Here is a 25,738-nt window from a genome sequence, read left to right on the forward strand (position 1 = left end):
CATTCTGTGACTCAAAAAAAAAACAAAAAAAAAAACTTGTAGGAACTGATGAGCCTGTTCCTGGAAAAAAAAAAAAAAAGATTTATTATGAGAAGGACTGTTCTTTGAAACTTTGGCTGGGTTTTGTTCTCCAGACAATGTATCCTCCTTTGCCTGTAATCATTTGCAAAATGCCAGCATAGTAGTGCTGGAAACTTTACTCCTTCACTGAACAGGAGTAAAATTTCCAGCACTAACAAAAATGGTGTTAAATCAGACACCTCTCTGCATTGGGGAGAGGGGGGGGGGGGGAATAAGCAAGATGCACAGTTTTAGATGTACATTTTTTTGTATGCAAACCTCCATGTTGCATCCGGAGTAACATTTGCACACAGAAAATGTGCATGCAACTGAGGGTAGAACTGTGCACTCTTCTGAACACACTTTATTGTATCAACCCCACTGTGATTAAGTCCATGCCTCCTCCTAGGTGCCTCTGGTCCTGGGCAAATGCCTAGCACCATTTATTTGGTATATCAGCTCTAATGGTGATGAATGGTCCTGCTAGACTAGAAGAACCAGCAGGCCTGCCAAACACACTTCAGCCTTTCACAATCTTATATATCACGGCTCACACTCCCCTTAGAAGACATCTCTCCACACACACTTAAAGAGGTAGCCAGGAGCAATGCCATACTCTTCTGCAATAACCCTATAACAAAATAACCAAAAGAGGTGTTGTAAATTTTTCCCGAAGCCCCATCTGGGATTTCCCTTATGGGGAAGGTGTAATGTTAGCGGTCAGTTTTTCCCATTATCCTTATGGGGAAATTCACTTAGGCCCCAAAACTCAGCTCTGAATTACACTGTCATTAGTAATTCAAATACGTTAAAACTAAAAGACAGGTTGCAATTACACTTCCCTTTATTAATCAGATATGTGTGTTTATCTGGCAGGCCGAGCTCTCAGCCCAAAAATGAAGAACCAAGTTATCCACTCAGTAATAATTCAATCTACCTAAGAGAATATTACACATCTTATTCATCTTATCCAATAGAAGATGATAAAAAGCATTTTGACAAATCATCTTTCTGTATCTCTGTTGCCTAAAATTAATATTCTAATACTCATGCATGGTGCACATGTACACATGATACAATGGTCACAACTTATCTTTATCTATTCTTGGAATACTTTGCGCTTCTAAGCTAGATGTAGCAATACTACATATAGGTTATCTTAAGTTTCCTTGCCTTGAGTACAGGGCCGGTGCAAGGGTATTGGGCACCCTAGGCGACCCTTGTGCTGCCGTCCCCCTGGTTACACCCCCTCCCCGGTCGCGCCCCCCTACCTGTTTCGGTGTTGTGTGTTTCTCAGGGCGCCGAGCCGTAGGGGGCGCCGAAGAGCAGCCACGTGGTGCCGCAAGCGGGGCCTATCCCGCTCGCGGCAAAGAGAAATAGAAACAGTTGGCGCTGAAACAGGTAGGGGGGGGGGGGGGGGAGCGTGACACTGTGTGCTTCTCAGGGCTTCTCAGGGCTGTGAGCAGCCCTGAGAAGCACACAGTCTCTATTTCTGTTTGCCGCGAGCGGGATAGGTTCTGCTTGCAGCACCACGTGGCTGCTCTTCGGCGCCCCCTACGGCTCGGTGCCCTAGGCGACTGCCGAAGTTCCCCTAATGGACGCGCCGGCTCTGCTTGAGTAGTTTCTGGCATATTGGTAAGCCACACTGCACAGTTTCAAATCGTTGGCAGCTTCTGACATCACTTTACAAAAGATTTGTACGGAAAATCCAACAAATTATGACAGAGTTTACGTGATAATATTAGACCAATGTAAAAGAACATATTACTAGTGACTCAAGACCAAAATTTAGGGCGTGGGCCACATATGTAAAACAAACATACCCTGGGATATTTAATTTACGGATTTAATACAGATTAATTTACGGACTTAATACAGAAGCTTGTGGAGCTTCTGTATTAAGTGATTAATTTACGGACTTAATACAGAAGCTTGTAGAGAGTCTATACTCTGTTTTGAAAACTGCTAATCATAAACCGAGACTGGCTGTACCTGTTGATATTTAAATAAATCCAAACCTTGAACCTAGAGAAAGAGCCTGTGATTTACATTAGTAGAGTCTCAAAGTCTGATAAACTTTCCAAGAGCTTGTTCCTGAAGCAAGGTACACTGAGCTGACATTTGAGAGGGAATCAAACCAGTTCAAAAGGCAGAAAGTTATGGCCAGGCTCCTAGAAACAGTTCCAGGCCAGAGTTGGCCAACACATATCAAAGCAGGGCTCCAGTATCTGAAGAACTATGTTAACCGGGGAAGGGGAGAGGGGTGCAGTGTATTGGCCTCTCTGGCTTGCCATACCAGGAAGTACCAGAGACATTATGTACAGTCTCACTTTCAACCTGTATTCTAGCCCTCACTGAACAGCTTGACTGATATCTCTACATTGTTGCAATAAAGCTGCCCTCATTTCATACATAACAGCCACACTGGGTAAAACCAAGTTCCTAACAGCAAAAAAATGTTTTATAGTATACTTAGATTATGAACCCATTGGGGACAGGGAAATACCTACAGTATCTGAATGTGATCCGCTTTGAAGTTCCTGAAAAGCAGAATAGGCTGAAATGCAGCAGCACGAAGTCTATTTCCTGCAGCTACGGTAATGGTTGGGGACTGGAGAGGGGTGCCACAGGAAAGCAACAGTGCTGTTACTAATGCTATACAATTAGGGGTAGATTTTCAAACCGCGCGAATTGGCGTACTTTTGCTGGCGCATCAGGCGCAAGCAAAAGTACGCGGGATTTTAGTAGATACGCGCGTAGCCGCGCATATCCGCTAAAATCCTGGATCAGCGCGCGCAAGGCTATCGATTCCGTATAGCCGGTGCGCGCCGAGCCGCGCAGCCTACCCCCGTTCCCTCCGAGGCCGCTCCGAAATCGGAGCGGCCTCGGAGGGAACTTTCTTTTGCCCTCCCCTCACCTTCCCCTCCCTTCCCCTACCTAACCCACCCCCCCGGCCCTGTCTAAACCCCCCCCTTACCTTTGTCGGGGGATTTACGCCTCCCGGAGGGAGACGTAAATCCCCGCGCGCCAGCAGGCCGCTAGCGCGCCGGGACGCGACCTGGGGGCGGGTACGGAGGGCGCGGCCACGCCCCCGGACTGCCCCGGGCCGTAACCATGCCCCCGGGCCCGCCCCCAAAACGCTGCCGACACGCCCCCAAAACGCCACGCCGACCGGGCCCGCCCCCGACACGCCCCCCTCGCCAAACCCCGGGACTTACGCGAGTCCCGGGGTCTGCGCGCGCCGGTAGGCCTATTGAACATAGGCACACCGGCGAGCAGGGCTCTGAAAATCCGCCCCTTAGTGTAAGCACTGGAGGCTCCTGCTTACTGCAGGACCAGGTGTTGATTGCAGCATCTCTGCAGGCATGGAGTAGCTATGACCAACACAGGTCATGTGATTGACTAGACTGACCTACAGGGGCATGCCCAAAGCCCCAATAGGCAAGTTTGGATGAGTTCTTGGAGAAAAAGTCCAAAACCATTATTAAGGTGGAGTTGCAGAAATCTACTTCTTATCTCTGGGATAAACAGCATGGAATCTACCTACCCTCTGGAATTCTGCCAGGTACTTGGACCTGGATTGGCCACTGTTGGAAACAGTATATTGGGCTTAATAGACTGTTTGTCTGACCCGGTATGGCAATCTTACGTACTTATGTAAACTCTATATATGTAATTTGCTACATTTGTGTTGATCACTCTGTGTGTCACTCTCCATAAACTATATTTGTGGTGCACTGCCTGAAGATTTATTGATTGATTTCATTTCATTAGGATCTACTTCATATCCCACCAAAAATTGTCCCTTTAGAACTTAAACATGAAATGCAATTAAAACTAATTTATTATGAAGACGCATAAAGATAGCAATTTCCTACACATTTCCAGCAGGTGAATGCACATAAAACATACTTGGGAACACTGTCCAAATTCTGTGCAGGTAAAAAATATGAGTGCATTGTAACAACAGGTGTATTTTTACCAGTTGTAAAAAATGCAAATGCTGTCTCTCTGTGGCTGAGAAAAAAGTGGGGAGGGGCTGGAGGTCAAGGGAGTAACTGTACACATATAAATGCCTTTTTCCCCCTTTATGTTTGATGGGCTCTTACAATAGTATATAAAAGTATGTCAAGAGCAATGACTTCTGGAGTAAATGAATTCATGTGAAACAGAGTAATGCAGTCAGTATTCAGATGTTATACGAATAATCTGTGGAAAATGATAAAGGATATAAAAAAAAATTGTGGCTTAAACTTAATGTTAAAAAAAAAGGAAACGTGAATAGGAAGTAAGATTTTTAGATGGAGTGAGAGAAGAAGTGTGTATAAGTGTGACTCCTGACAAAATCAAATTTTGTTCGTAGATCCCCACACCAGAGTATTTTGGTATAAACACAATTTTCCAGCAAAGGTGGAGAAAATCTCGTCAGTGGTTAAGCTGTACGTTTCTTGCTACGCTTTCTCTGTATAATTGAGGAGCTCTCTCCCGTTTTGCTAACCAAGATTCTCTTTGTTGGCGAGAATATAATTTAATCAGGCTTCCCAGAGTTCCCTCCAGTTCACACCATCACCCATTATTTTCTCAGGGGGGTAACCTGGAGATGGTGGCAGGGGGCGGGGAAGGACATCAGTCCCCACCCCCGTCCGACCCCGGCCTCGCAGGGAGATTCTCGCGCTCCTTTCCCTTTCGGTGAGGTCACTCGGCGCCGCCCTCGGAACTGACATATATGGCATCAGAGAAGCGCAGGTGAGACGCTGAGGTCACTGCTCTTCCCCCCCGAGTTTCGCTCAGGTACTCGCTGACGTCACGCGCCCCGGGACCTACATATAACCATCCCAGCGAGCAGCAGCGAGCCATTTGTCGTCAAGTGCAAGAGCAGCAGCAGCAGCGCCGCCGCCGCCTGGGATTATTTATTTATATATTTTTCATCTCTCTTTCTCTGGAGCTGTAGGAAGCTCTTTCTTCGACCCCCCCGCCCGCTGCTGTAATCGGAGAAGTCACTTTTGCCCTTGTCCCCCGGGACTTGTTTGTGGCTTTAGGAGGAGGAGGAACCTGTCGGACCGGTTTCACCTGGGAGCAGTTGCGGCGCTGACGAGTGTCTCCCATTCCGCCCCCCGCCCGAGCAGCAGTCGCAGCGAGGAGAGGAAAGAAGGAGCACTCCGCCCGGCCCCCCCGCTTCGAGCATGAAGCTTCCGCTGGCAGCCCCGCTGTTCCTAGCCTTGCTGGCTGCCGCCTCGGCGCAGACCCCGACAGGTAAGAGGAGAAGGGAGCGAGGTAGCTGTGCTATGTTAGCTCGCCTCGGACTTTTAGGGGGGAGGGCCGTGATTTGAGACTGTTCCCGTGTTGTGGATTTCGGAATAACTTTCTCTTCTTCCCCCTCCGACGTTATATCCCGTTTCTTTGCTGCGGAAACATCTGTGCTGTTGGGCCGATGTTGTTGCCTCTAAGTAGACTTCTTGGCGCACCATAACTTTTTTTTTTCATGGGGTGCCTTTTGGCGAGGCCGTTAACTCTCTCTCCCACTCATCATTAGGAAGGAATAAGGGCTGGTTTAAAGCGGGAAAGCTCCTTGCTGGCGTCCACAAAGGCATCGTGGGGCTTGGGGCAAAATGGCGCCAGGTACCTGGGGCAGGGCGGGGCTGGAGGTGATCAGCTGGTTGGCTCCAGTAGGGGGCGATCTGAGGCGATTTGTTCTCGCTGCGCCCTGGTCAGGGCTGGGTTTCCATACGAAACAGAGAAAAGTATTCCTGTTCACCGGAGGGCTGTAAAACGCAAATACGTGTCTTGATCATTGCACTGATTAGCTTTGCTGGTTGTGTGCTCAGATAATCTTTCTTATGAAAACAGCAGTAGCAACCAAGATATGTAAACCTTGTTCTGTTTGAAATCGTGACCACACACCTGTTAAGAATAGTCAACTTTTGAAACTGGAGGCTTTTTATAGTGACGTCTTGACTTTAAGGACTGATCTAATGAAAATGCATTTATTAGGTTACATAGATCTGTAGCGTGTCACAAAAGTAAGGAAGGTGGGGGTTGCTGGTTACTTTATAGTCTCTTCTGAAGATCCACCTTGTTTCCCTCTCCAGGGTCCCCTTACCCACTCACTCTGGAAACAGATCACAGTAAGAAAAATCGCTATTCCAACTGAAAATGCTTTTTAGTGATAACATAACATTCAGGAACAAGAAAAAAGGGCTGGGGGAGTAATTATAGAAAACGTCAAACACCAAAGTAAGAAACTATAGCAATGAGCAATAGTGTATGTAGTAAGACACTGAATAAAAACTGTAGCTAGTACTACGAAGTACCCAGAAACTGTGCTTTTAAAATGCTGTTCTTGTACACAAAACAAACCGATGGGGCCTAGACTGGTTTACGATGATGGCAGGAAATGCGATACTCCTTTTCAGGTTAACCAGATGACTGTTCCCCAGAAAGTAGTCTTCCGATCAGCTTGGTGTGTTTGTTTTGTTTTCTTCTTCTCCTGCTTCACCAACATCCCTTGTTTCTGCTGTTCCATGACGGGAATCTTGCAACTAACACGCCAGCCCTGCAAATGTGCTATTAACAGATTCCGATATAACAATACCCTCAATTTCTTTTGTCGCTTCCCTCTTTTCCATAACAGAGGGAGAGATATTGGTAGACCCTGATCATCCAGCTCCAGGACCCAGGGTCTGGCTGTTCCTGGGACGCTCTCGGAACTTGCTGCTTTTTCTATCTGTACACTCTTCAGCACAGGCAACCCCCTTCAAATCCTGTCGATTCCACCATAAGGCACATGTGCTTCCTAGTTGCTAGCCAGCTCACAAGACTCTCAAGTCAGGTGGTTTCCATCACTGTGATCAGATACTTCTCCCAGCTAGTTAACCCTGCAGATGCTGGTTGTGAAAAGATGTTCTCTATTGCAAAAGATGTATTCTTACTGATATAAAACAGTTCCTCTGGCATTTGCTCTTGCAGCGGTGGACAGTTAAGTTGTGCCTGTCAAAACCCTTAAAGCAACTCTAGAGGCATAGTTTTAAAAGTTCCGTCTCAAAACAATCTTCGTTTGATCACACTATGCAGTTACAGCACAGTGTAAGCTCACGCAAGTAGGAACATAGCTATGGCAGGGTTCCATAACTTATCTATGAGAAGACAATAAGCAGATCTAGGTTTATGTGCATACAAAGTTCAGGTATATAACACTAAAAACTGATTTATTTAGTTTCACTTATTCTAACTGATTTTTGCTTTCACATTGAGTTACATGGTCAATTCCACTCAACTTAAAATACCATCAATATCACCTAAATTGTTTTGCAACAGCTTGGTTCCTGCTTTATTGTTCCCATCTACATTTCTTGTATTTATATATTGTGTGGTTTATAATTAGACAATATAACTACCAGTATATAAAGTGAGATGATCAAGTGGGGGGGGGTTGGGGTTAAGTACCAAATATAATTTTGGTGTTTGAGAATCCCCTGTATCTTCTCTCCTGGGTTATTCCTGGATACATCAGGCAATTCTGGAGAGTTGGTAACACGAACAATTAAAAAAAAAAATTGAAGTGCTGACCTTGTCATAGCTTTATGAATACAACATTCAATGTTCTTTTTCTGAGGGTTGGGAGCTTAAAGGTATGCAGCCCAAACTATTTTTTTTTTCTAATTTGTGTGCATTAAATGAAACAAATGCATGTCCCTAATTTGCACTATTGTGATACACATAGCTTTTGCAGCTGTGTAGGCTGTTGGGGGTGAGGGTTTGTCCTATTTATATGGCTTCTGAGAGTGCCACCATGGACCTGAGCTCTGTCCTTTCTATCTTGTCTCTCAGCTCCATAATGGCTACCTTTCAATTTCCATTCCACTTTGGGTTATCTACTGTCTCCACATCCCCATCCCTTTGCCTCCACCAAACCTTAATCTGACTGGCTTCTTAGTCCACTAGCATAACTGAATGGTGGCATATTTCACTGTTGCCAGCTTCTGGTACTAGCATCATAAGCATAGTCAAAACTGGCAGGCCAGCACTTCTGGCTCCCAGTTGTGATGTAGGAGATCAGCAGCCAGGAAACATTTAGCCGGAGAGTACTTATTTTATTTATTGCTTTTATAAACAGTCAAATCTGTGGCCACCATCTTAACAGTGTACAAGGTTATAATAAATACAATATAACATTATTAAAATGGTAAAAATAAATGAATAAAAACTTACAAAATGAGAGTTGAAATAATAAAAAAAAAAAAGCATTCAAGGTAAAAACAGGGACAGGAAACAGTCGCAAAGGTATACATTGTGAGCCTTGCATGGCTATTATGGGAAATTAGGAATTGTATGCCTTCTTGAAAAGCAAGTTTTTTTTCAAACCTTTTTTTTTTTTAAAGGCCTTGAGGTTGGGGGGGGGGGGGTTCTCCTGCTAGGCCCTTGTGAGTAGTAATGGTCTACTTGGTCCTTTAGTTCAGGTCTAGTTTAATTGCAAGAAGTATGCTGACCACAGTCCTATCAAAATATAACTTAATATGATGCATTTGTGTTTTGGGACTTGTCGAAAGTCATTCAAATCCTCATTGAAAAGATGCTTGCATATGGGTAACATGGCAGTTCTGTCTTCAGATTCATGAGCTGATTATTGAACATCTTTTATGTCCAGTCTAGCGCACACACCTTTGCTTGCTTGCCTGTCTTCTGATTTTGTGCTATCGTTTTTATTCTGAATCTTCACTCCATCTGTAAATCGCCTTGAGCATTCAACTCTTATATCTTTACCTTTACAATGTTAGATTTTAAAGTAGTAAAGTGTACTAAAGAGGAGTATCTTTAAAGCTTAATGTAAATGGCTTCCCTTATCTGTGCTTCTGACAGCATAACTGTCAAAATTATACTACCTTGTCAGAACACTACAGATCAGCATTAAATCTATTGGATCTAAAAACAATTATGGTGGCTATTAGCCTGGTAGTTCCAAAACAGCACTCTGGACTATGGCATGAGCCTGTCTTTTTTTTTTTTTTTTTTTTTTTGCGGCATTATCTATTTTTGTCACTTTTTTTTTTTTAATAACCCCATCTCCAGAACATGGTATGCATGCATTCTGAGTCCAGCCAGTGAATAACTGAACCAGGTCTGAGACTTACCTGTACACTTGCAGAATTACACACCAGCCCAGGGGAAGGGATGGCTAAAGCTGGGATTGAACAAAGATCTGCCATTGTCAGTCTTAAGTGATAGTTTACAGAAACTTGTCGAGTCTAGACAAACATTTGAGTTCTAAGATGGAACTAGTTAGGAAGTTCCACTAGAAATGTATGCTGTCAGAACATGGAATGGTTAGGGTACAAGTGTGTGAATAACTATTAAAATATGGAGGATAGAGTGAGAAATGTGATTAGTGTAAATGTGAAATTTAGGTGCAGGTATAGCTTAAAAACAGATCCATTTTTAGGAAAAAAATCAACCAGTTTAAGTGATAGTTACCTTAAAGCTCAGAAATGGATGATTACAAATATTGTAAACTCCCCATCTTTAAAAATAAAAAAAAAAGTTGCGGTTTAAAGGGATGGTCAAATGAAGAGGTACCTTTGCAACTATAAATGAGTAAATGTTTGCAGCATTAGCAGCTCTTACAGTAATTCAGGTGTAGAACTATCTGACTGGGCTTGATTTTTAAAGTTGGGATTTTTTTCCTCCCTAGAATGCACATGTGCAACACACTTTCAAGGAAAGTGTGTGAGTGATGGCACTCCATCTGGCTGTGCTTGTACATTACCAATTGGTCCAGACAACAAGAATGTGGATTGCACAAAACGTAAGTAAACAATGTTTCAGTGTTGCCTTTTTAAACATTTTTGAGTTTTTCCAGTGAAGTATAGGGGTTTTCACTTAACGTCTACAGATCACAGATGAGTTGATCTGTCTTAATTGGGCTCACCCTTGGAGTGAACTTAGTGTGTGGGTGAGTTATCAAATCCAAAGCAGTCTGTCCTGTTCAAGGATGTAGCTTTCATACTAAGAATAGATATTTAATTATTAACTTTTCTTGTGAAATCTTCTGGTGTGAATTGAAGCAGTTCCCATGGTTTTTAACCTTTTCTCTGTGCCCTCCTAGTATGTTACAGTAACTTGCCTGAATAGGATGCAGCTTCTCAATAGCTATTTCTATGCTATGTTAACTTTTACCAGACTGCATGATTGCAAGATGTACAGTGGCTTGTAAAAGTGTTTGATCCCCCTAAAGTCAGGTTTGTGTGGATTATAAATGAGATTGTTCTAGACAGTAGGTGTATTGCAAACCAGTAAGCTCAAGTAAATTTTCAGTCACAATTTTTTCTGCATTTTTGTAAAATTAAAAACTGAAAATGCTGTTTACATAAGTATTCAACCTCTGTACTGTGGGAGTTCCAAGATTACATGAGATATTGGTCTCTACCTATGAATCATTAAAAGATCAGCCTTCCTGGATAAGACCCCTAATTCCAGCACCACTGGTCAGACTGAATCTGAAGGAAAGCTTTGAAAATGAATACCAAAGAGCATTTTAAGGAAATTTAACAATAGGAAAAGGCTACAAAATATTCCAGTGAGCACTGTTGTATCAACTCTGAGGAAATGGAAGCCACATCATACCACCCAGACACTGCCTAGACAAGGTCATCCCTCAAAACTGTCAGCAAGGAGACTTGTGAAGGAAGCCAGAGGCCAAAAATCATTTTGAAGGAGCTACAGAGATGAGTGGCTGAGACTGGAGTGGAGGTGCACCAATCAATCAAAGCACTTTGCATACAACAGGCTTGTATGGGAGGATGACTTCAAAGAAGCATTTACGGAAGAAAAGCTATATCAAAGCCTTTGGAGTTTTCCAGAGAGCATCAGTGACCCAGCTAAAATGTGGAATAAGGTTTTGTGGTCAGACAAAAATGGAGCTTTTTGGCCAAAATTCAAATGTTTGGGTGGCACAAACTTTGCCCATTCCTCAGCAAACACCATCCCAACAGTAAAATGTGGGGATGTGCTTCTTCAGTGAGAAGTGGGCATCTTGTTAAAATTGAAGGATGGATTGTGCAACAAATGGAGATACCACAAAATAACCTGCTTGTCTGCTAAACTAAAACTTGGGAGAGTTCACCTTTCAGTAGGACAATAATCCTAATCACAAGGCCAAAGCAAATCAGGAGTGGTTGAAGAAAAAGGTAAATGTTCTACAGTGGCCAAGTTAAAGTCCAGATCACAATCCAATAGAATCTGTGGCACTATTTGAAAACTACAGCCCATAAGCATTATCCAACCAGCCTGCACAACCTGGAAAAAATCTGCCAGTAAGAATGGGCAAAAACTCCCAAAACAGTATGCAAAGCTGGTAGAAATGTACCCCAACAGACTTAAAAGCTGGTTGTACCAACTACTAGTCCAAAGGGTTGAATTCTTGTGCAAGCAGTATTTTTTTCAGTTTAATTTTATTTTCCAAAAAATGTAGAGAGACTTCTAAAACTTTAAGAACATACTGGCTTGCAATTAACATACTGTCTGGAACAATCTGTGTCATTTGTAATCCACACCTCACTTTTTTTTTATGGGGTTATGTCTGACAGCTACTACTTAAGTCCAGCTATGCACAAACTGAACTAAGGTTGATACTTATTAGGGATGTGAATCGTGTGCCCGGTTCGGCTGGAGGGAGAAAAATCTGATCGGTGGGGATGTGAATCTGTTCGGGACTCACTAAAAAAAAAAAAAACCCCAAACATTTGAATCTGAACACCCCCAAAACTTTTTACGAGTACCTGGTGGTCCAATGGGGGCACGGTGACGGATCTCCCGCTCTCGGGCCATCGGCGCCATTTTGGCTGCCACTCAAATGGCACCGATGGCCCAATTAAAAAAAAAAAAACCCCACCCGACCCTTTAAAAATGACCCCTTAGCTTCCCCCAAACATTTTAAAATTACCTGGTGGTCCAGTGGTGGTCCCAGGAGTGATCTCCTGTTCTCGGGCCGTCAGCTGCCACTCATAAAGATGGCGCCAATGGCCCTTTGCCCTTACCATGTGACAGGGTATCCGTGCCATTGGCTGTGCACTCTAACAATTTTTGACGATTTAAAAAATATCGGACGATTTTTTTAAATCATCAAACTATTCACATCCCTAATACTTATCCCTTTTAAATGCTGACAGTTTTGGGCTTCCAATTAGTGCAGCCTTACAAAGCCTGAGCCCAAAGCTCATCTTTTTGACCTAAGGTAGGTGTGTGTGTGTGTAAATATGCTATTTTGTTCAGTGACTTACTGACAGAACTCTGTCTGCTTGTTGGGAGCAAGCCTTAACTATATTCTACTCCTGTGACAGCACAGTGCACTAGGTTTGATCCATCAGAATATCCCCTCCTATGCACTTTCATGATGCTTTGGAGCAATAACTAAAAAGGTGATCTGGAAAAGCCAGTATAATAACTAGCTTCTAATTTTGTTGCAGAAACTAATTACTCAAATGTGCCTCAAATTTTACCATAGAAACAAGATGATGCAATTTAAGGTATTCATTTGTTAAAAACTGAACATGGCACCACACTTCTGTAGCTTGTTCTTGTTGAACCCCTTAGCATCTGTATGCATTCACATAAGTTACAAACTAAAGCAGATGTAGCAATTAAAGTGAAAACTGAAGTGCAAATATTGATAGCATGTGTTGAGAACTAAACCTAAACTTTGCTATGAACTGCAGAAGAAAAGCAAAACTCTGCCCCTTGCCAAAGCACTTTAACTTGGTTAGTATGTGAATAGTCATTTTAGCTTATTTTGTCTAATGCGAAGGAAATTTATTCTCCTTTTTAGTGATTCCCAAATGTTTGTTAATGAAGAAAGAAATGCTTGGAACAAAAGGAGGCCGCAGGCAGAGACCTGAAAATGCTCTTGTAGATAATGATGGCATTTACCATGCGGACTGTGAAGATAATGGGGTCTTCAAAGCCCGGCAATGTAATCTGACTGAGACTTGCTGGTGTGTCAACACTGCAGGTGTACGAAGAACCGATAAAGGAGACAAAAACTTAAAGTGCGAGGAACTAGTCAGAACTTTGTAAGTTTCCTGCCTTATTGAATGAATACAAAGCTTGATCGTCATCTCTTTACCACAAATATAAAAGCTGCAGAGTCAGGTGGAGGAGGGGGGGGGGGTGTTACTACTGCTCAGGCTGTTAAGTCTGTCTTGTTTTAGCCTCCTTTTACATAGTATTTGCTAACTTCTAATGACTGTATAAAACATGCTATTTCAACCAGTACCATTCAGTGACCCAGCTTTTCCACCCCACCTTAGCTCTCAAATACGTACCTAACATAATTGAGCTAACAGTTTGAGATGGGGGCTGAAGCTTTATTATAAAGCATACACTAATTCTGGTAGAATGGGTTTTATGTGCTGCAACTAGGCTATTCTCCTCTGCTCCTTCAGTGGAGCTAGCTGGCCTATGGCTGTCCCGATAAGTCATGTGACCACACTACCCTAGGCCAGCTAGTAACATGAAACTTTTCTGCCTTGGGCCACCAGCCCAGAGGGCATGAAGTACCACAAGAGGTCTGCTGCTTAACAAAAAGTACCTACTGCACCATTGGCTTGGCCACACTCCTTTCCTCCCCTACCAAGCTGTGACTAATTCAACACAATCTCAACCCTTCTTCCTTGCCTGTCCCATCACACTGCCACCATCTGGTTGATGGGTGTATGTTACAGAAGAGGCAAAATGGCAGATTCCTCCCAGCACCACCACACACTCCAAATATGGATAGAAGGGCTGGCACCACCTTGGTGTCAATACAGGCACATGAGCCTGCAGATTTGTTGCTTGCTTTTTATAAAATAAGACTGACTTGTGTAACAGTTAACCATATATATGTGTGCTACAGCTGGATTCAAATTGAATTGAAGTACAATGGAACTGCAAAATTGACACAGCCTGCTCTTACGGAGTAAGTTATACTTTTTTTCTGAACATTCTATGGCTACCTTTTTTGTTTTTAGAATCATTTTGTATGGAGTAACTGGATCTTTTCTGTTTAGGGCACTCACAAAGAAAATTTCTCAGCGGTATGGCTTAAAGGAAAACTACGTTGCTGAGGTGGAGGTGAGACAGGCTCTGTAGTCTATAACTGGCTCTGCGACTTAAGTTACATTCTGTGCCATGGCTCTTGAAGTCTCATCTTATGTTTGCATATTAAACCAAACCATTGATAGTCTGTGCTCATAAGCTCCTTTTTTGAGGAGATTGACACTGCTCATGTATGTTGTCAAATGCCACTCTCTTGTTTGGTTGTGCCAGGTTATATTCTATTATGTCTCTGGGTGGGAGCCTTCAAGTACACTTTTTTTTTTTTTTTTTTTTTTACAATTGTAGGAATGAGGCTTTACTAAACTCACTGCTACTACAGCAGTTGTAGACTTTATTGATGTAATGTGACAAACTGAACTACTTCTCCATTTGGACTGTAGATCTTGACTGCACGCCATGACTGTGCAACTAAAGTAACATTTGCTGCTGATAGGCTATGCTTGCTTACTGTTTACTATACTTGCCAAAGAAGTTAGTTCTAACCTAAAACTCTTAAGATGTAAAACAGGTTCAAAGCTGAAAATTGGGAGCCTAGGGTACCTAGCTCTTAATTTAGAAGAGCACATGAGATGTGAACCCCCACTCCCATGCCAAATCTTTTTTTGCAATCTAGCAGTTCTGAAAGTTTAAACTAAGATTTATTTTCAAACATGGTCTCCTCTCATCCCCCATGATCCATGTCTGCTCACTCTTCATTAGCATTTGGTATAGGACTACCAACGTCTAACTAGATCAGGGATGTTGGACAAGCCTTTCATGTTCTAGTAATCATTTGTCAGCTGGATAGCATCTTAAGTTGACAAATGTTGGGCTTTATAAGTGTGCTTTGTTTCTCTTTCTGCTAGTATCAAGAACCTTACATCTTTATTGACCTAATGCAAAACAGTAGTCAGAAAACAGCTGGAGATGTGGACATAGCTGATGTGGCTTATTACATGGAAAAAGATGTAAGTTTATATTGAAGCAAGTGTGTGTGCAAGAGTTCTGAATTTAATACTTTCATAATGGGGGGGAGCATGAACATGCAATGCTTTATGTAACAGAAGTGCTTGAGCACAGTTCCTGGTCGTTGTCAATTCCCTCCCCCCCTCCCCCCCCTGCAATCTCATAGCAAGGCTGAGAAGTTAAGTCCTTTCCACCTAACTACATGGTCTTCAAGAGATCATAGGTGATAGCTGCTGCATTCCACCCTGCCCCTGTCTGCATAGTGCATGCATCTCATTCCCCCTCCCCATTCCCAACGACTGGCCGGCAGGAGGAAGAGCAGCAGTGCCTCAGACGTCTACCACACAGGACCCAGCTTGGGGTTTGACTTGCACTATGGTGCCATGTGATTTGAAGATCAGTTGTGGAGCCTAGGAAGACATGGCCCTACTCCAATGGGAGGGAGATAATTGGCAGCATATAGGAGAGGGAATCTGTGCCAGGTGGGGACGGGGGAGTAAGGAGATCCTAATCGTCCCCTGTCCCCTCACTGTGGAATTTTTTTTTTTTTAAATCACAAATGGACACTGTATAGGCTTATAGGATAGCTTTGTATTGAGTTTGTATTTCTGGTTTTGGAAATTGCAACAAATTACCCAGATAGAAAGCAACTTAATTATAAAAAATAACTTTTTTTTTTTTTTTTTAAATAGTGCCATAGAATTGCTATAATCTTTCTGGCAGAGTATCACCTTGCCACAGAATTTACCCCTGATCTGGCACAACTAAAAGCTGTATGCACAGGTTTTGTGCAGACCTTTTAGTGCCTCAGTTTTTAGCATTGGGAATAATGCTTTTCCCAATTCTCAAATCACAGGCTACTGAATAATGCTTGGGTTTAATTTTAGTCAAAATCTCCTAGATATTCCCTCACTCAAACAAGCCAGGCTAGATGTTACCAGAAAGAGCTTTCTCGGTAGCCGGTCCAATACTTTGGAATTCATTATCAAATCCACTGCGGTTAATATCAAATCCCTCATTTCAAAAAATCACTTAAAACCTATCTTTTCCAACTCTCATTTAATATTCCCACCCAAGATCAAACTTAACATACATCACGACTCATCTATAGCATTCATTCATCTTACTCATTTCATCAATTCCCCTCCCTTCCTTCCCCCCTCTTAGCTGCGTCATCGTTCTCTCACTCCATTTCCTTCTTTCCCTTCCCTCAGCAACAATAAGTCCCATGGCAACAATGTTTTACGTTTTATTTTACTTTGAGTAAATATTTTATGCTAGAATTTCTTCTAGCTATTAACTTATGTACATTTTAAATTTGATTTTGATCTGTAAATTTCTTATTTTATCCACTGTAAACCATTTTGACAATTTATTTTTATAAAAGGTATATAAATACTTTTAAATATTTGCCGAGAACCTGACCTAATTTGAAGCATCCACTTGAAAGTGGAAGGTCCAGTGTCTGTAACCAGACTGAATGAATCTCTTCCCCCATATAGAGCTTTCTAACGTCTAGGAAATGGCAGGCATCTTGTGACACTCCTCTGTTTTTTGTAGGCTTCAGCTTTTTTTGGCCTAGTAGGGTCCTCTGGCTTCCAGCTGAGCTACAGCACAATCTGCTTTCATTCTCCTTCCTAGGGTTCACCCACCTATTTATAGTCCTCTCCCAACTTCATCTGGCCAATTCAGTCCCAGTGCTTGGTTGGGAGGTGGGCACAGATGTGCCTCCCCAGAAGCTGAAAGCATGGGCCTTGGATCCAGCCACCACAGTGTAGGACTCCCTCCCCCAGGGGCTATGAATGCTGCTGTAGGCCCCTTATCCCTGAGGGGCCAAAGTGTGGTTCTCCACATACTGTTGCCTATGGTATTGGATTTAAGCAGGTAAACTTGGTCTGTGAGCATGCAGTGCTTTCCACTGGGCCAGTCTTCACCTTAATTGAGTCTTGTAATTAAGTAAATGGGATTGTGGATTGCTCTTCAGTGACTGGATGGCTATTTTCTTGTAGATCAAGGGTGAATCTCTATTGCCTCCTGAGAACAAATTTGAAGTTCCTGTTGCTGGCACTCCTCTGGGAATTGAAAACGTTAAAATCTATTACATTGATGAGAAGCCTCCAAATATGTCAATGAAAGGCCTGACTCCTGGTTTGATAGCAGTGATTGTGGTGGTGGTACTAGCCATTGTTGCTGGAATTGTTGTCTTGGTAAGTACTATCAAAGATGGCAAAAGTGCAAAAATTAAGCTTCTGTTATTGGTATGGGATAGAATGCAGTCAGCTAACAGAATACTGTTAATGTTTCACTAAAGACTTGGTCGTTTCTATGCTGCATTTATGGATAACTCGTGAATCTCCTTGTAAACATTTATGGCTTGCAAGAAGGCAGTGAGGGGGCTTCCACAGAACAAGCTGTCATGTGTCAGACCAAAGGTCCATTGGGCCCGCACTCCTGTCTCTTGACAGGGGCCAGTCTGAATCACTGGCAGTCCCCCCAAGCCTAGCTGGCTGTTTATCAACTTTTTTCTTGCCAAGACCCTTAAAGCAGCTGTGCTAGACACCTTGCATGCACCTGTTAGCAACAAATTACACAGCTTGAGGCATGATTTCAGTTAAACCCATGTTTCATGGTGTCTTCTAAGATTTTGGGGGGACAATTCTTTTCAAATACTATCTACCTGATCTTCCCACTGGTGATTTTATAAACTTGACATCCTTCTCCTTCAAGCTGAACCTGTTAGCCATGCTCTCACTTTACTTCCATTGTTTTTAGATGGGGCAACAGAACTTCACACAACACTCAAGGTGGCATCACACTGTAGATGGAGGCATTCATCTCCATTCCTTTTCAAATTACCAAGATTTGTTTGCTTTTTTTTTTTTACCACTTCTGTATGCTACCAGATTTCAAGAGATAGGAGATTAGAAAGATGGTGCAAAGAACAGATGAAGTGGGGGGGAAAGCTGTGCCAAATACCAGATATGGGATAAACTTTTTTTTTAGGGTTTTGGAGTGCCCCAAATAAACAAGTTGGGAATTGACTTATTTAAAGCATTCCAAATTTGACTTTTCCCTTTTTAAATTGTCACTTTTTTACAGGTTTGTACCAGGAGGCGGCGAACTGGGAAATACCAGAAAGCAGAGGTAATGTTAACTTTACAATTTCCAAAACACCTTCAAGGCTTAAGTACTCCCATGTAATATATTGCATACATAGGGTTACTATGTACAGGCCGATTCAGTACACTGCACGGGAGAGCCAGCGCTCTGAGGCGAGCTCCCGCTCTCCCAATGCGCTCCTGGGCACACGATTTAGTATTCAAATGAGGGCCCGTACTAATAAGGAGGCAGCGGTTGTCAGCGGGTTCGTGAGTTCGGAAAACGGACGCCGGCAATATTGAGCATCTGTTTTCCAACCCATGGGCAAATTTTTTATTTTTGGGGCCTCAGACTTAATATCGCTATGATATTAAGTCAGGGTGTATAGAAAAGCAGTTTTTTCTGCTTTTCTGTATACTTGCCTGGTGCCGGCTGAAATTTAACTCCTGCCTTTGGCTTGGTCGCACATTTTACTTTCTGTATTGAGCGTGACTTAATAGGCTCATGAATTTGCATATGATGCATTCTATTAGTTTTGGGGAGGTTGGTAGCGCATTTTCCACTTGCTATTACCCCTTACTGTATAAGGGGTAATAACGCATCAAACACGCATCCAAATGAGGGGCTAACGGGTTGCTCAGGCTGAGCACACCATACTGAATTGGCCTCATAGTATGTAAACTACCAGAGGAACTGAAATAAATTTCATTCCTTGCTATTTCTATCCTTGCCCCGTTATTTAAACATTTGTCAGTGCAATGGTCTAGTGGATGTATTTTGCTTCCGGAGAGATAGCATCTGAAGCTACAGCGCACTTCTTTTTTTTTTTTTTTATTGGACTACAGGGCTTAGTACAAACACAAGACCATGTGTTCTCATTACATGCAGGCTGAATATTTCCATAGACGGATTCCTTTACCCTGGCAGTCATATCTGAAAGGGACTTGTATAATCTCAGAATTTCATACATTCCATAAGCCCCCTTCAGATTTCACTGCAAGGGTGAAAGAATATTTATGTAAATATTTGGTAACCTAAATAACCACAACCTAAGAATCCAGTTAAGTAGAACATAGTACCTGTCAGTTCTGTACCCAAAGCTGTTCTAATATGTAATTGACTACTGTAAGCAGTCTGGGTGCCTTATAAATGGCTACTTTGGCACTCTATCACATGGCAGAAATCTTTTCTGTATATGGCTTCACACTTCAAAAAATAGTATAGTAACTGTATTTAAACAAAGTTGTGCAGTTGCTAGCCACAGGATTTGAAATATGCATTCATGCCATGAGCCCATTTGCTGCTGCACTGCAGGTTTGAATGGGTGACCTTTGCATAAAAATTCAATGCAATTATCTAGTAGCTCTATTCATAATCTCAATTTCTGCTTCAATTGACTTGGCATCTTTATCTGATGCTTGAAGGCAATTTACAAGGTGTGGGGCGGGAAGGAGTTTTATTTCAGTTCACAAACTGTAGTGACTCTTGTACCCTTTTTTTTTTTTGCAGGTAAAGGAGATGGGGGAAATGCAAAGTCAATTAGCCTCATAAGTTCAAGGATACTGTGATCTTTTCCAAGTCAACTCGGATGAAGTAGCAAGAACTGTACAGACTTGACATTTTTATTTAATTTTGAAATGACTAAGTCTAAAGTTGAGCTGCAGTCAAGGATAGGAGTTGATGAGATTGTAACAATTAAGTGCCCTTGGGGAAAACATGCCTTTTTAAAAAGGATACCTAACTTGTAATTGTTCTGAAGCCTTGCATTACAGATTTGTGTAATTACTTTGTGGTAACTTTTTTTTGTAATTTAACAGCTAGTCCAAAATATTCTGTGGCTTTTTTTTTTGTAGGACTGAAATGCCTACATTGTTTTTAAGCAATTTTGTATATAGTTTGAACTTTTTTATGGGAACTTTTGAACTCAATAAAATTTGGAAAAGAGCAAGGTTGTGGTATATACTTCTGGATATGTTTCCATATTTATGGAATATGATTTATGCTGTGACAGTCCCTAGTTAAATATCTGTATTATCAAGGCTCTTAACACAGATGCACAAATTCATATAGAAATGCTAAACTTTTTTTTTATATGCCCAAACTTTTGAGCAATTGAGGATTCAAGCATGTCCCATCACTTCTAATTCAGAAGTCTACATCCAGCTTAGGAACACTGGAGTCTGACTTAAATTTTTTTTTTTTTTAAGCAGTCAGACTAAATGGTATTATGTGGAGAGAGCTGGTGTCTTTCATTCTGTGGAATTCCAGCAGTGTTCCTAGTATGGCCATTGCAGGGATAGTACTGGGCCAGAGGCCATGTAACAGCTCTTTCTAGACTGGCCCTGGCAGTTGGTTTAAAGTCTACAAAGCCTATGCACTAATACCCTAGTAGCACTAGGCCTGCAAGGTAAAGACTGACACTACTTAAATGCAATTAATATAGTTTGAGACTTCAAATTAATCAACTAGCACTCAAAAGAACAAAACTATGCTGTCTCCTCAACTCACACAAATCAGCAGAAAACCAGAGCCCCTCAATATACTGCACTCAAAAGGTCAAACTAGCAAATAAAAACCCACATAATGAGAATCTATTCACTTACCAATTGCCATGTACATATAATATAGGCAGCCAGCACTGATGGTCCTCTCCCATCAGCTTCTTACATTATTGCATAAATAACACTCAGACAGATTTTTGGAATTCAAACAAGGCTGCAGCTGTATTTTTACAACAAGCCAACTTATCACTCTAAATTCCCACCCCAGATCATCTGCCATGGCCCCTCCACAGGCCACCAAACCTGCACAATTCAGCAGTGACCCACAGCAAAGGGTCCCTACCATGAGACTGAACCCAGTCACATGCAGCTGAAGTCAGTCAAAGCCTTACCACCTAGTGGGTTCCTTGCTCTAAACCCCACCCCAAATGAGTCCTGGCTCTGGTAACTCCACCACAGGGAGGAGGCCAGGCAGACAAATCCACACAGCCTACTCACCCCCACAACAAAGATGCAGCCTAAACAAAATGCAACAAGTCTCCAAAGCCTCCTGCATGGAATTTAATAAATCTTTTCCCACATTAGAAAGATAAACTCTGTCCTTGCTGTAAAGGCCTGGACAGGCATCCCAGGACCAGACATGAAGTAAAAGAACCCCCCCCGCCCCTCTTGGGACAATACCCAGGACCAATCTGTTAAGCTTCATTCTACTATACCCTCAAATCCTCTTATCCAGGCAGGCCTGAGAATATCTGACCAAATGAAGGTCGGGTTAGGCAACCACCATGACAGCACAGGCAAATCCTTCCAAACTGCATCAAACAACTGTCGGCAGGACCAGTCTCCTAGGTTGTTGCCACCCAGATGGATGAGTAGAACCTCCAGAAATGTCCTTTGGGCTAACGAGGACCAAGTATCTGGTTCCATCTCATGCAACAGAACCCAAGCCATTCCACGGACTCTGTGCCGCTCCAAGCTGAGGTAAGGTCTCCTTTCTGCCCAAAGATGTGCCCAAACAATATAGGAGTGGCTGATCAGCCACACCCACCACTCAGGCCCACCAGCATCTGAAAAAAGATTAACACAGGAAATTACTCACCATTTTTGCCCAATCTCACTTAAGTGGCAAATGCCCCAGACTTCCACGACCATTGCATCGATCACTCCACTGGACAATCCCAAATCTGCTGCAGACATAGCTGCCACAATTCAGAAGGAATGTCCCATGCACCCTCCCCCAATCCAAGCATCTCCAATACTTTTTGCAGGACCGCAGCGACCCACTGTCATGAACAAAAGGGATCCTGCCCTGCAGTCATACCAGTAAATATGCCCGCACAGTCTACTGGACAAGTCAACAATCCCAATACACTAGATAGGACCAACCAAGACCCTTTACCTACCTGATCAGTCTTGGACTGGTGGATTTTTAAACACAACTGGTCACTTTTTAAAACCATTGTCCACCCTTAGACCAGTATGGTCCTGACAAGTTCCAGAGCAATCACCAGTTCACTCACTCAAAGCCTCAAAGAATGCCAACACAAGCTGCTTGAAATAAGCAACATTCAAACGGTGAAAAACAAACACCTGGAAGGCACTCCCACATGTGTAACAGCATAGAGTGGGTAATAGTAGATTGCTGCACCCAGTTGATAGGCAATCACCATGATCACCCTGTCAAGTGCTTAACCAGGAAGCTCTCTGCTGGATTACACCAGCCATGTGCTTTAAAGAGAAAAAAAAACTAATCCCAAAATATGTGAAGCAACTGAGTATTTGGACACGCCTTTCTCCATAGCTGAGGTAATAAGTTAGAGAACAAATCATCATTAACCTGTCCCCATGACCAGCTCTGAATCAAGAGGAAATTCAACACTTTATGGCACCCACAAAAATATGCATTCCAGGTTGATGGGGCTACCAATTATCTCAACAGCTATCAGGCTTCAGGACTCCAAAAGTTCCAGAGGAAATCTGGAATGACTGCCCTCCAAGTCCGCATTCGGCACTATCTTCCGAAACTGCTCCCACTTGAAACAAGACAGTCAGCTATATTGTTTACTCCTGGCACATGTTTAGCAATGACCATTTTATTTAGCTGCATGCATTGCAACAAACTCATGCATAAGATCGGCTACTAAAACACATTTGGCAGACAAATTATTAATAACTTGGACATGCCTTCTGCACACCCGACAAACACCATGAGGCACCTGCAGAAGATTTGACCAATAGGAATCACCCAACAAGCGAAATTTAGGCTTCCTACCAAGGACTGTAACTGACACAGCATGAGCTTTTTAGCCCAAAGTGCCTCAGACTAGAGAATTCAGCTGTTGCACCTTTTCACTAGGCAAGCGAGATACCATTGCAATGGAATCTAATTCAATACCTAAAAACACACAAATGTAGTGGTAGGGCCTCTAGTCTTGCTAGTGGCAATTGGAATTCCAAACTGTTCTGCCACTGTTTAAAAAAAGTCTTCATCAACCGTGCACATGCATCAGAAGTAGACGGCCCCACGAACAGAAAATGATCCAGATTATGAACTATCCCACACACCGGCCGCTTGCTCCATAACCCACTGCACAAACTAACTACTAAGCTCAAAATATGCACAGGACACCAAACAACCCATTGGCATGCACTTGTTGAAGAAATACTGGTAATGGAACTGAAAACCTAACAACGGAAAGTTATCAGGATGAACAGGAAGAAAGTGAAACGCCAACTCAATATCTACTTTTGCCAACCAGGCTCCTGCACCACAGCTCCGCAATAACTGCACCGCCGAATCGAAGGAGGAATAGCGCACTGATCAACATTCATGAGGAATGAAATCATTAACTGAGGCACCTTCAGGGAAGGACTGGTTATGGATTAATCAATACTTCCTTACCTCCTTCTTAGGACTAACTGCCAATGGAGAAATAATCATGTTTGCAAACAGAGGCTCAAAGGGGCCAGCTATCCTGCCATAGCAATTTCATCTACCAGCCTCTGACACCACAGACTCCAACCTGCCTACCGATCCAGAATTGGAACTAGAACCTTTAACTCCTATGTACGGGATCCAAAGGCCTGACACTTTGGGCAACTGTTTAAGCATGGAAACATTTTTCCACTAAGAGGGGGGGTGGGAGCTTTGCTGAAAGATAAATTATGTGGGGGCAACAGAGGGACCTGCACTCAGCTTGCAAGGACACTTTGTGGCTGGGTGACTGGTGGTGCAGATTGAGCACACATGCTTAAACTTGCAATTGGGGAACAAGCATCCCAATCGGTTAAAATGGCTCCATACCTCTGATCCCAATGTGGACTTTCCTTGTCCAGGGCTGGCTCAGCTGTGCAGGGAGCCCGGTTGACTGACTCAGCACCGCAGGGCCCAAATGGTGTGCTTTATTCATCATCTGCTTGAGCTACCTATAGATTTGTTCCCAGCCATTCTGTCGTGAAAGCGCTCATCATAGTTGAGCCAGGCCCAACCTTCATAATCCTTAGGTGCTCTGATGGTGTCCGCATAAGTTAAGAGCACCATACTGAGCAGTCATAATACCCCACTATGCTGGCTAATCTGAGAAAAGCCCTGACCCAATTAAGGATATTTCTAGGTATCTTGGGTTCACGTGCTAGGGCATCTGACTTGCCCTTTTTTTTCTTTTCCTACCCTCCTGACACCTCCCCTCTAGTAAACTGAAAATATCTACATATTTTCATCTTCTAATGTGTTTCCTGCGTGTATGCGAAACCTTCTACCAAAGTTCCTTGAGGGCTACCCGAGCATGAGTACCTTTTTTCCCCCACTTGCAATGACTGACATAATGTAACCACTTGCTCACTAGATGATGATGATGACTAACTAAAAGAACTTGAGTCAGAGGAATTTGATCTCCTATTTGAACCGTGCCGTCTATGCTTCCTTTTTTTTTTAGTACCCCCAGTCTTGTTCATGCCGTTGTCTATCCTGCTACTGGATGGCCCCAACCCCTGCCTCCCATACTCTATTCCCCAAGGAAGGAGGTGGGTCTGTCCTTCCTGAAACTGCAGTCCAATGAATTGGCCCCCTGCTAATCTAGGAAACGGATTCATTAGCATTCAAACACAAATTGTTGCCAATAGGGTTGTTACTACTACTTCTTCTAACATCAGCTATCCCAGTCCTGTTATCACTACTAGACAACTCACCCAGACTCTGTGAAACAGATGGACGTGCTGCCTGCGAATGAAGAGCAGGAACTGCTGCTGAAGCACCCGCCACCGCAGTATTGAGCCTGAGAACTAAACCTGGCACACTGATCATGATATTAGCTGATGCTGGTTGATTCCTCCACCTCTCATGGTTAGAAGGGCCAGGCAGTTCAGAGTTGAAGCTGGGTCCACTCTCACTCCAGGCTGGAAAAAAGAGATAGAACCCCCCAGCTGTCCCACCCAATTCCTTCCATGATAGTAAGGGGTGGCAGAGACCATGTCTCGTGCTGTATTCCAAGGCAAATATACAGGCACCAGCATAGATTCTCTAGGAGAGGAAAATATAGTAGCATCAGAAGCAACTAGACCTCCAGCACCCTCTACCGTGACCCCACCTGTTCCTCACACTTCGGGGTTAGTGTAAGCAAAAGATTGCACTCCTGACAAAACATTGAGAAAATTGTGAGGCATAGCTTGAGGCTGAGAAATACCAGTTGTGAGGGGAGGTAGTAAACTGCACGTAGCTGCCGAAGTAGGGAGAGAATGACCTGCAGTCAGTGATTCACTCATAAACACAGACTGCCTGGGCAGAGCCTAGACCCCCCCCCACACCACTCCAACCTCACCTCTAGGAACCCACTCCCCACCCCTACTGTAACAAGGAACTGCTGCATTGAAACCCTTGGTAGCAGGAACCTAACCCCCAACATCAAAAGAAAGGGAAAAAGGAGCAGTCCCAGAGCTAGCATGGGAATCAGGGTTGGCTGTACCCACGAGGTGTCTTGGAGCTTGCCTGTTCAACAAAGCATCCACTGGCAATATTGACCCTATTACACAGGGAGGGGACATGTGCC

At 43.2% G+C, this 25,738-nt stretch overlaps 1 protein-coding gene across 1 annotated transcript; it reads left to right on the forward strand.

Annotated features, from left to right (window-relative positions):
• The first annotated feature begins 4,843 nt into the window (after positions 1–4,843).
• Positions 4,844–20,141, forward strand: EPCAM (epithelial cell adhesion molecule). Its single transcript, XM_029593376.1, has 9 exons — positions 4,844–5,313; positions 9,746–9,859; positions 12,878–13,121; positions 13,946–14,008; positions 14,100–14,163; positions 14,994–15,095; positions 17,103–17,300; positions 18,193–18,237; positions 19,702–20,141. Exons 1-9 carry the CDS (start codon positions 5,244–5,246, stop codon positions 19,741–19,743), a joined length of 942 nt encoding a protein of 313 aa, XP_029449236.1. The 5' UTR covers positions 4,844–5,243; the 3' UTR covers positions 19,744–20,141.
• Positions 20,142–25,738: the final 5,597 nt, after the last annotated feature.

Source organism: Rhinatrema bivittatum, chromosome 3, assembly GCF_901001135.1.
Source record: "Rhinatrema bivittatum chromosome 3, aRhiBiv1.1, whole genome shotgun sequence".
Taxonomy (NCBI): Eukaryota; Metazoa; Chordata; class Amphibia; order Gymnophiona; family Rhinatrematidae; genus Rhinatrema; species Rhinatrema bivittatum.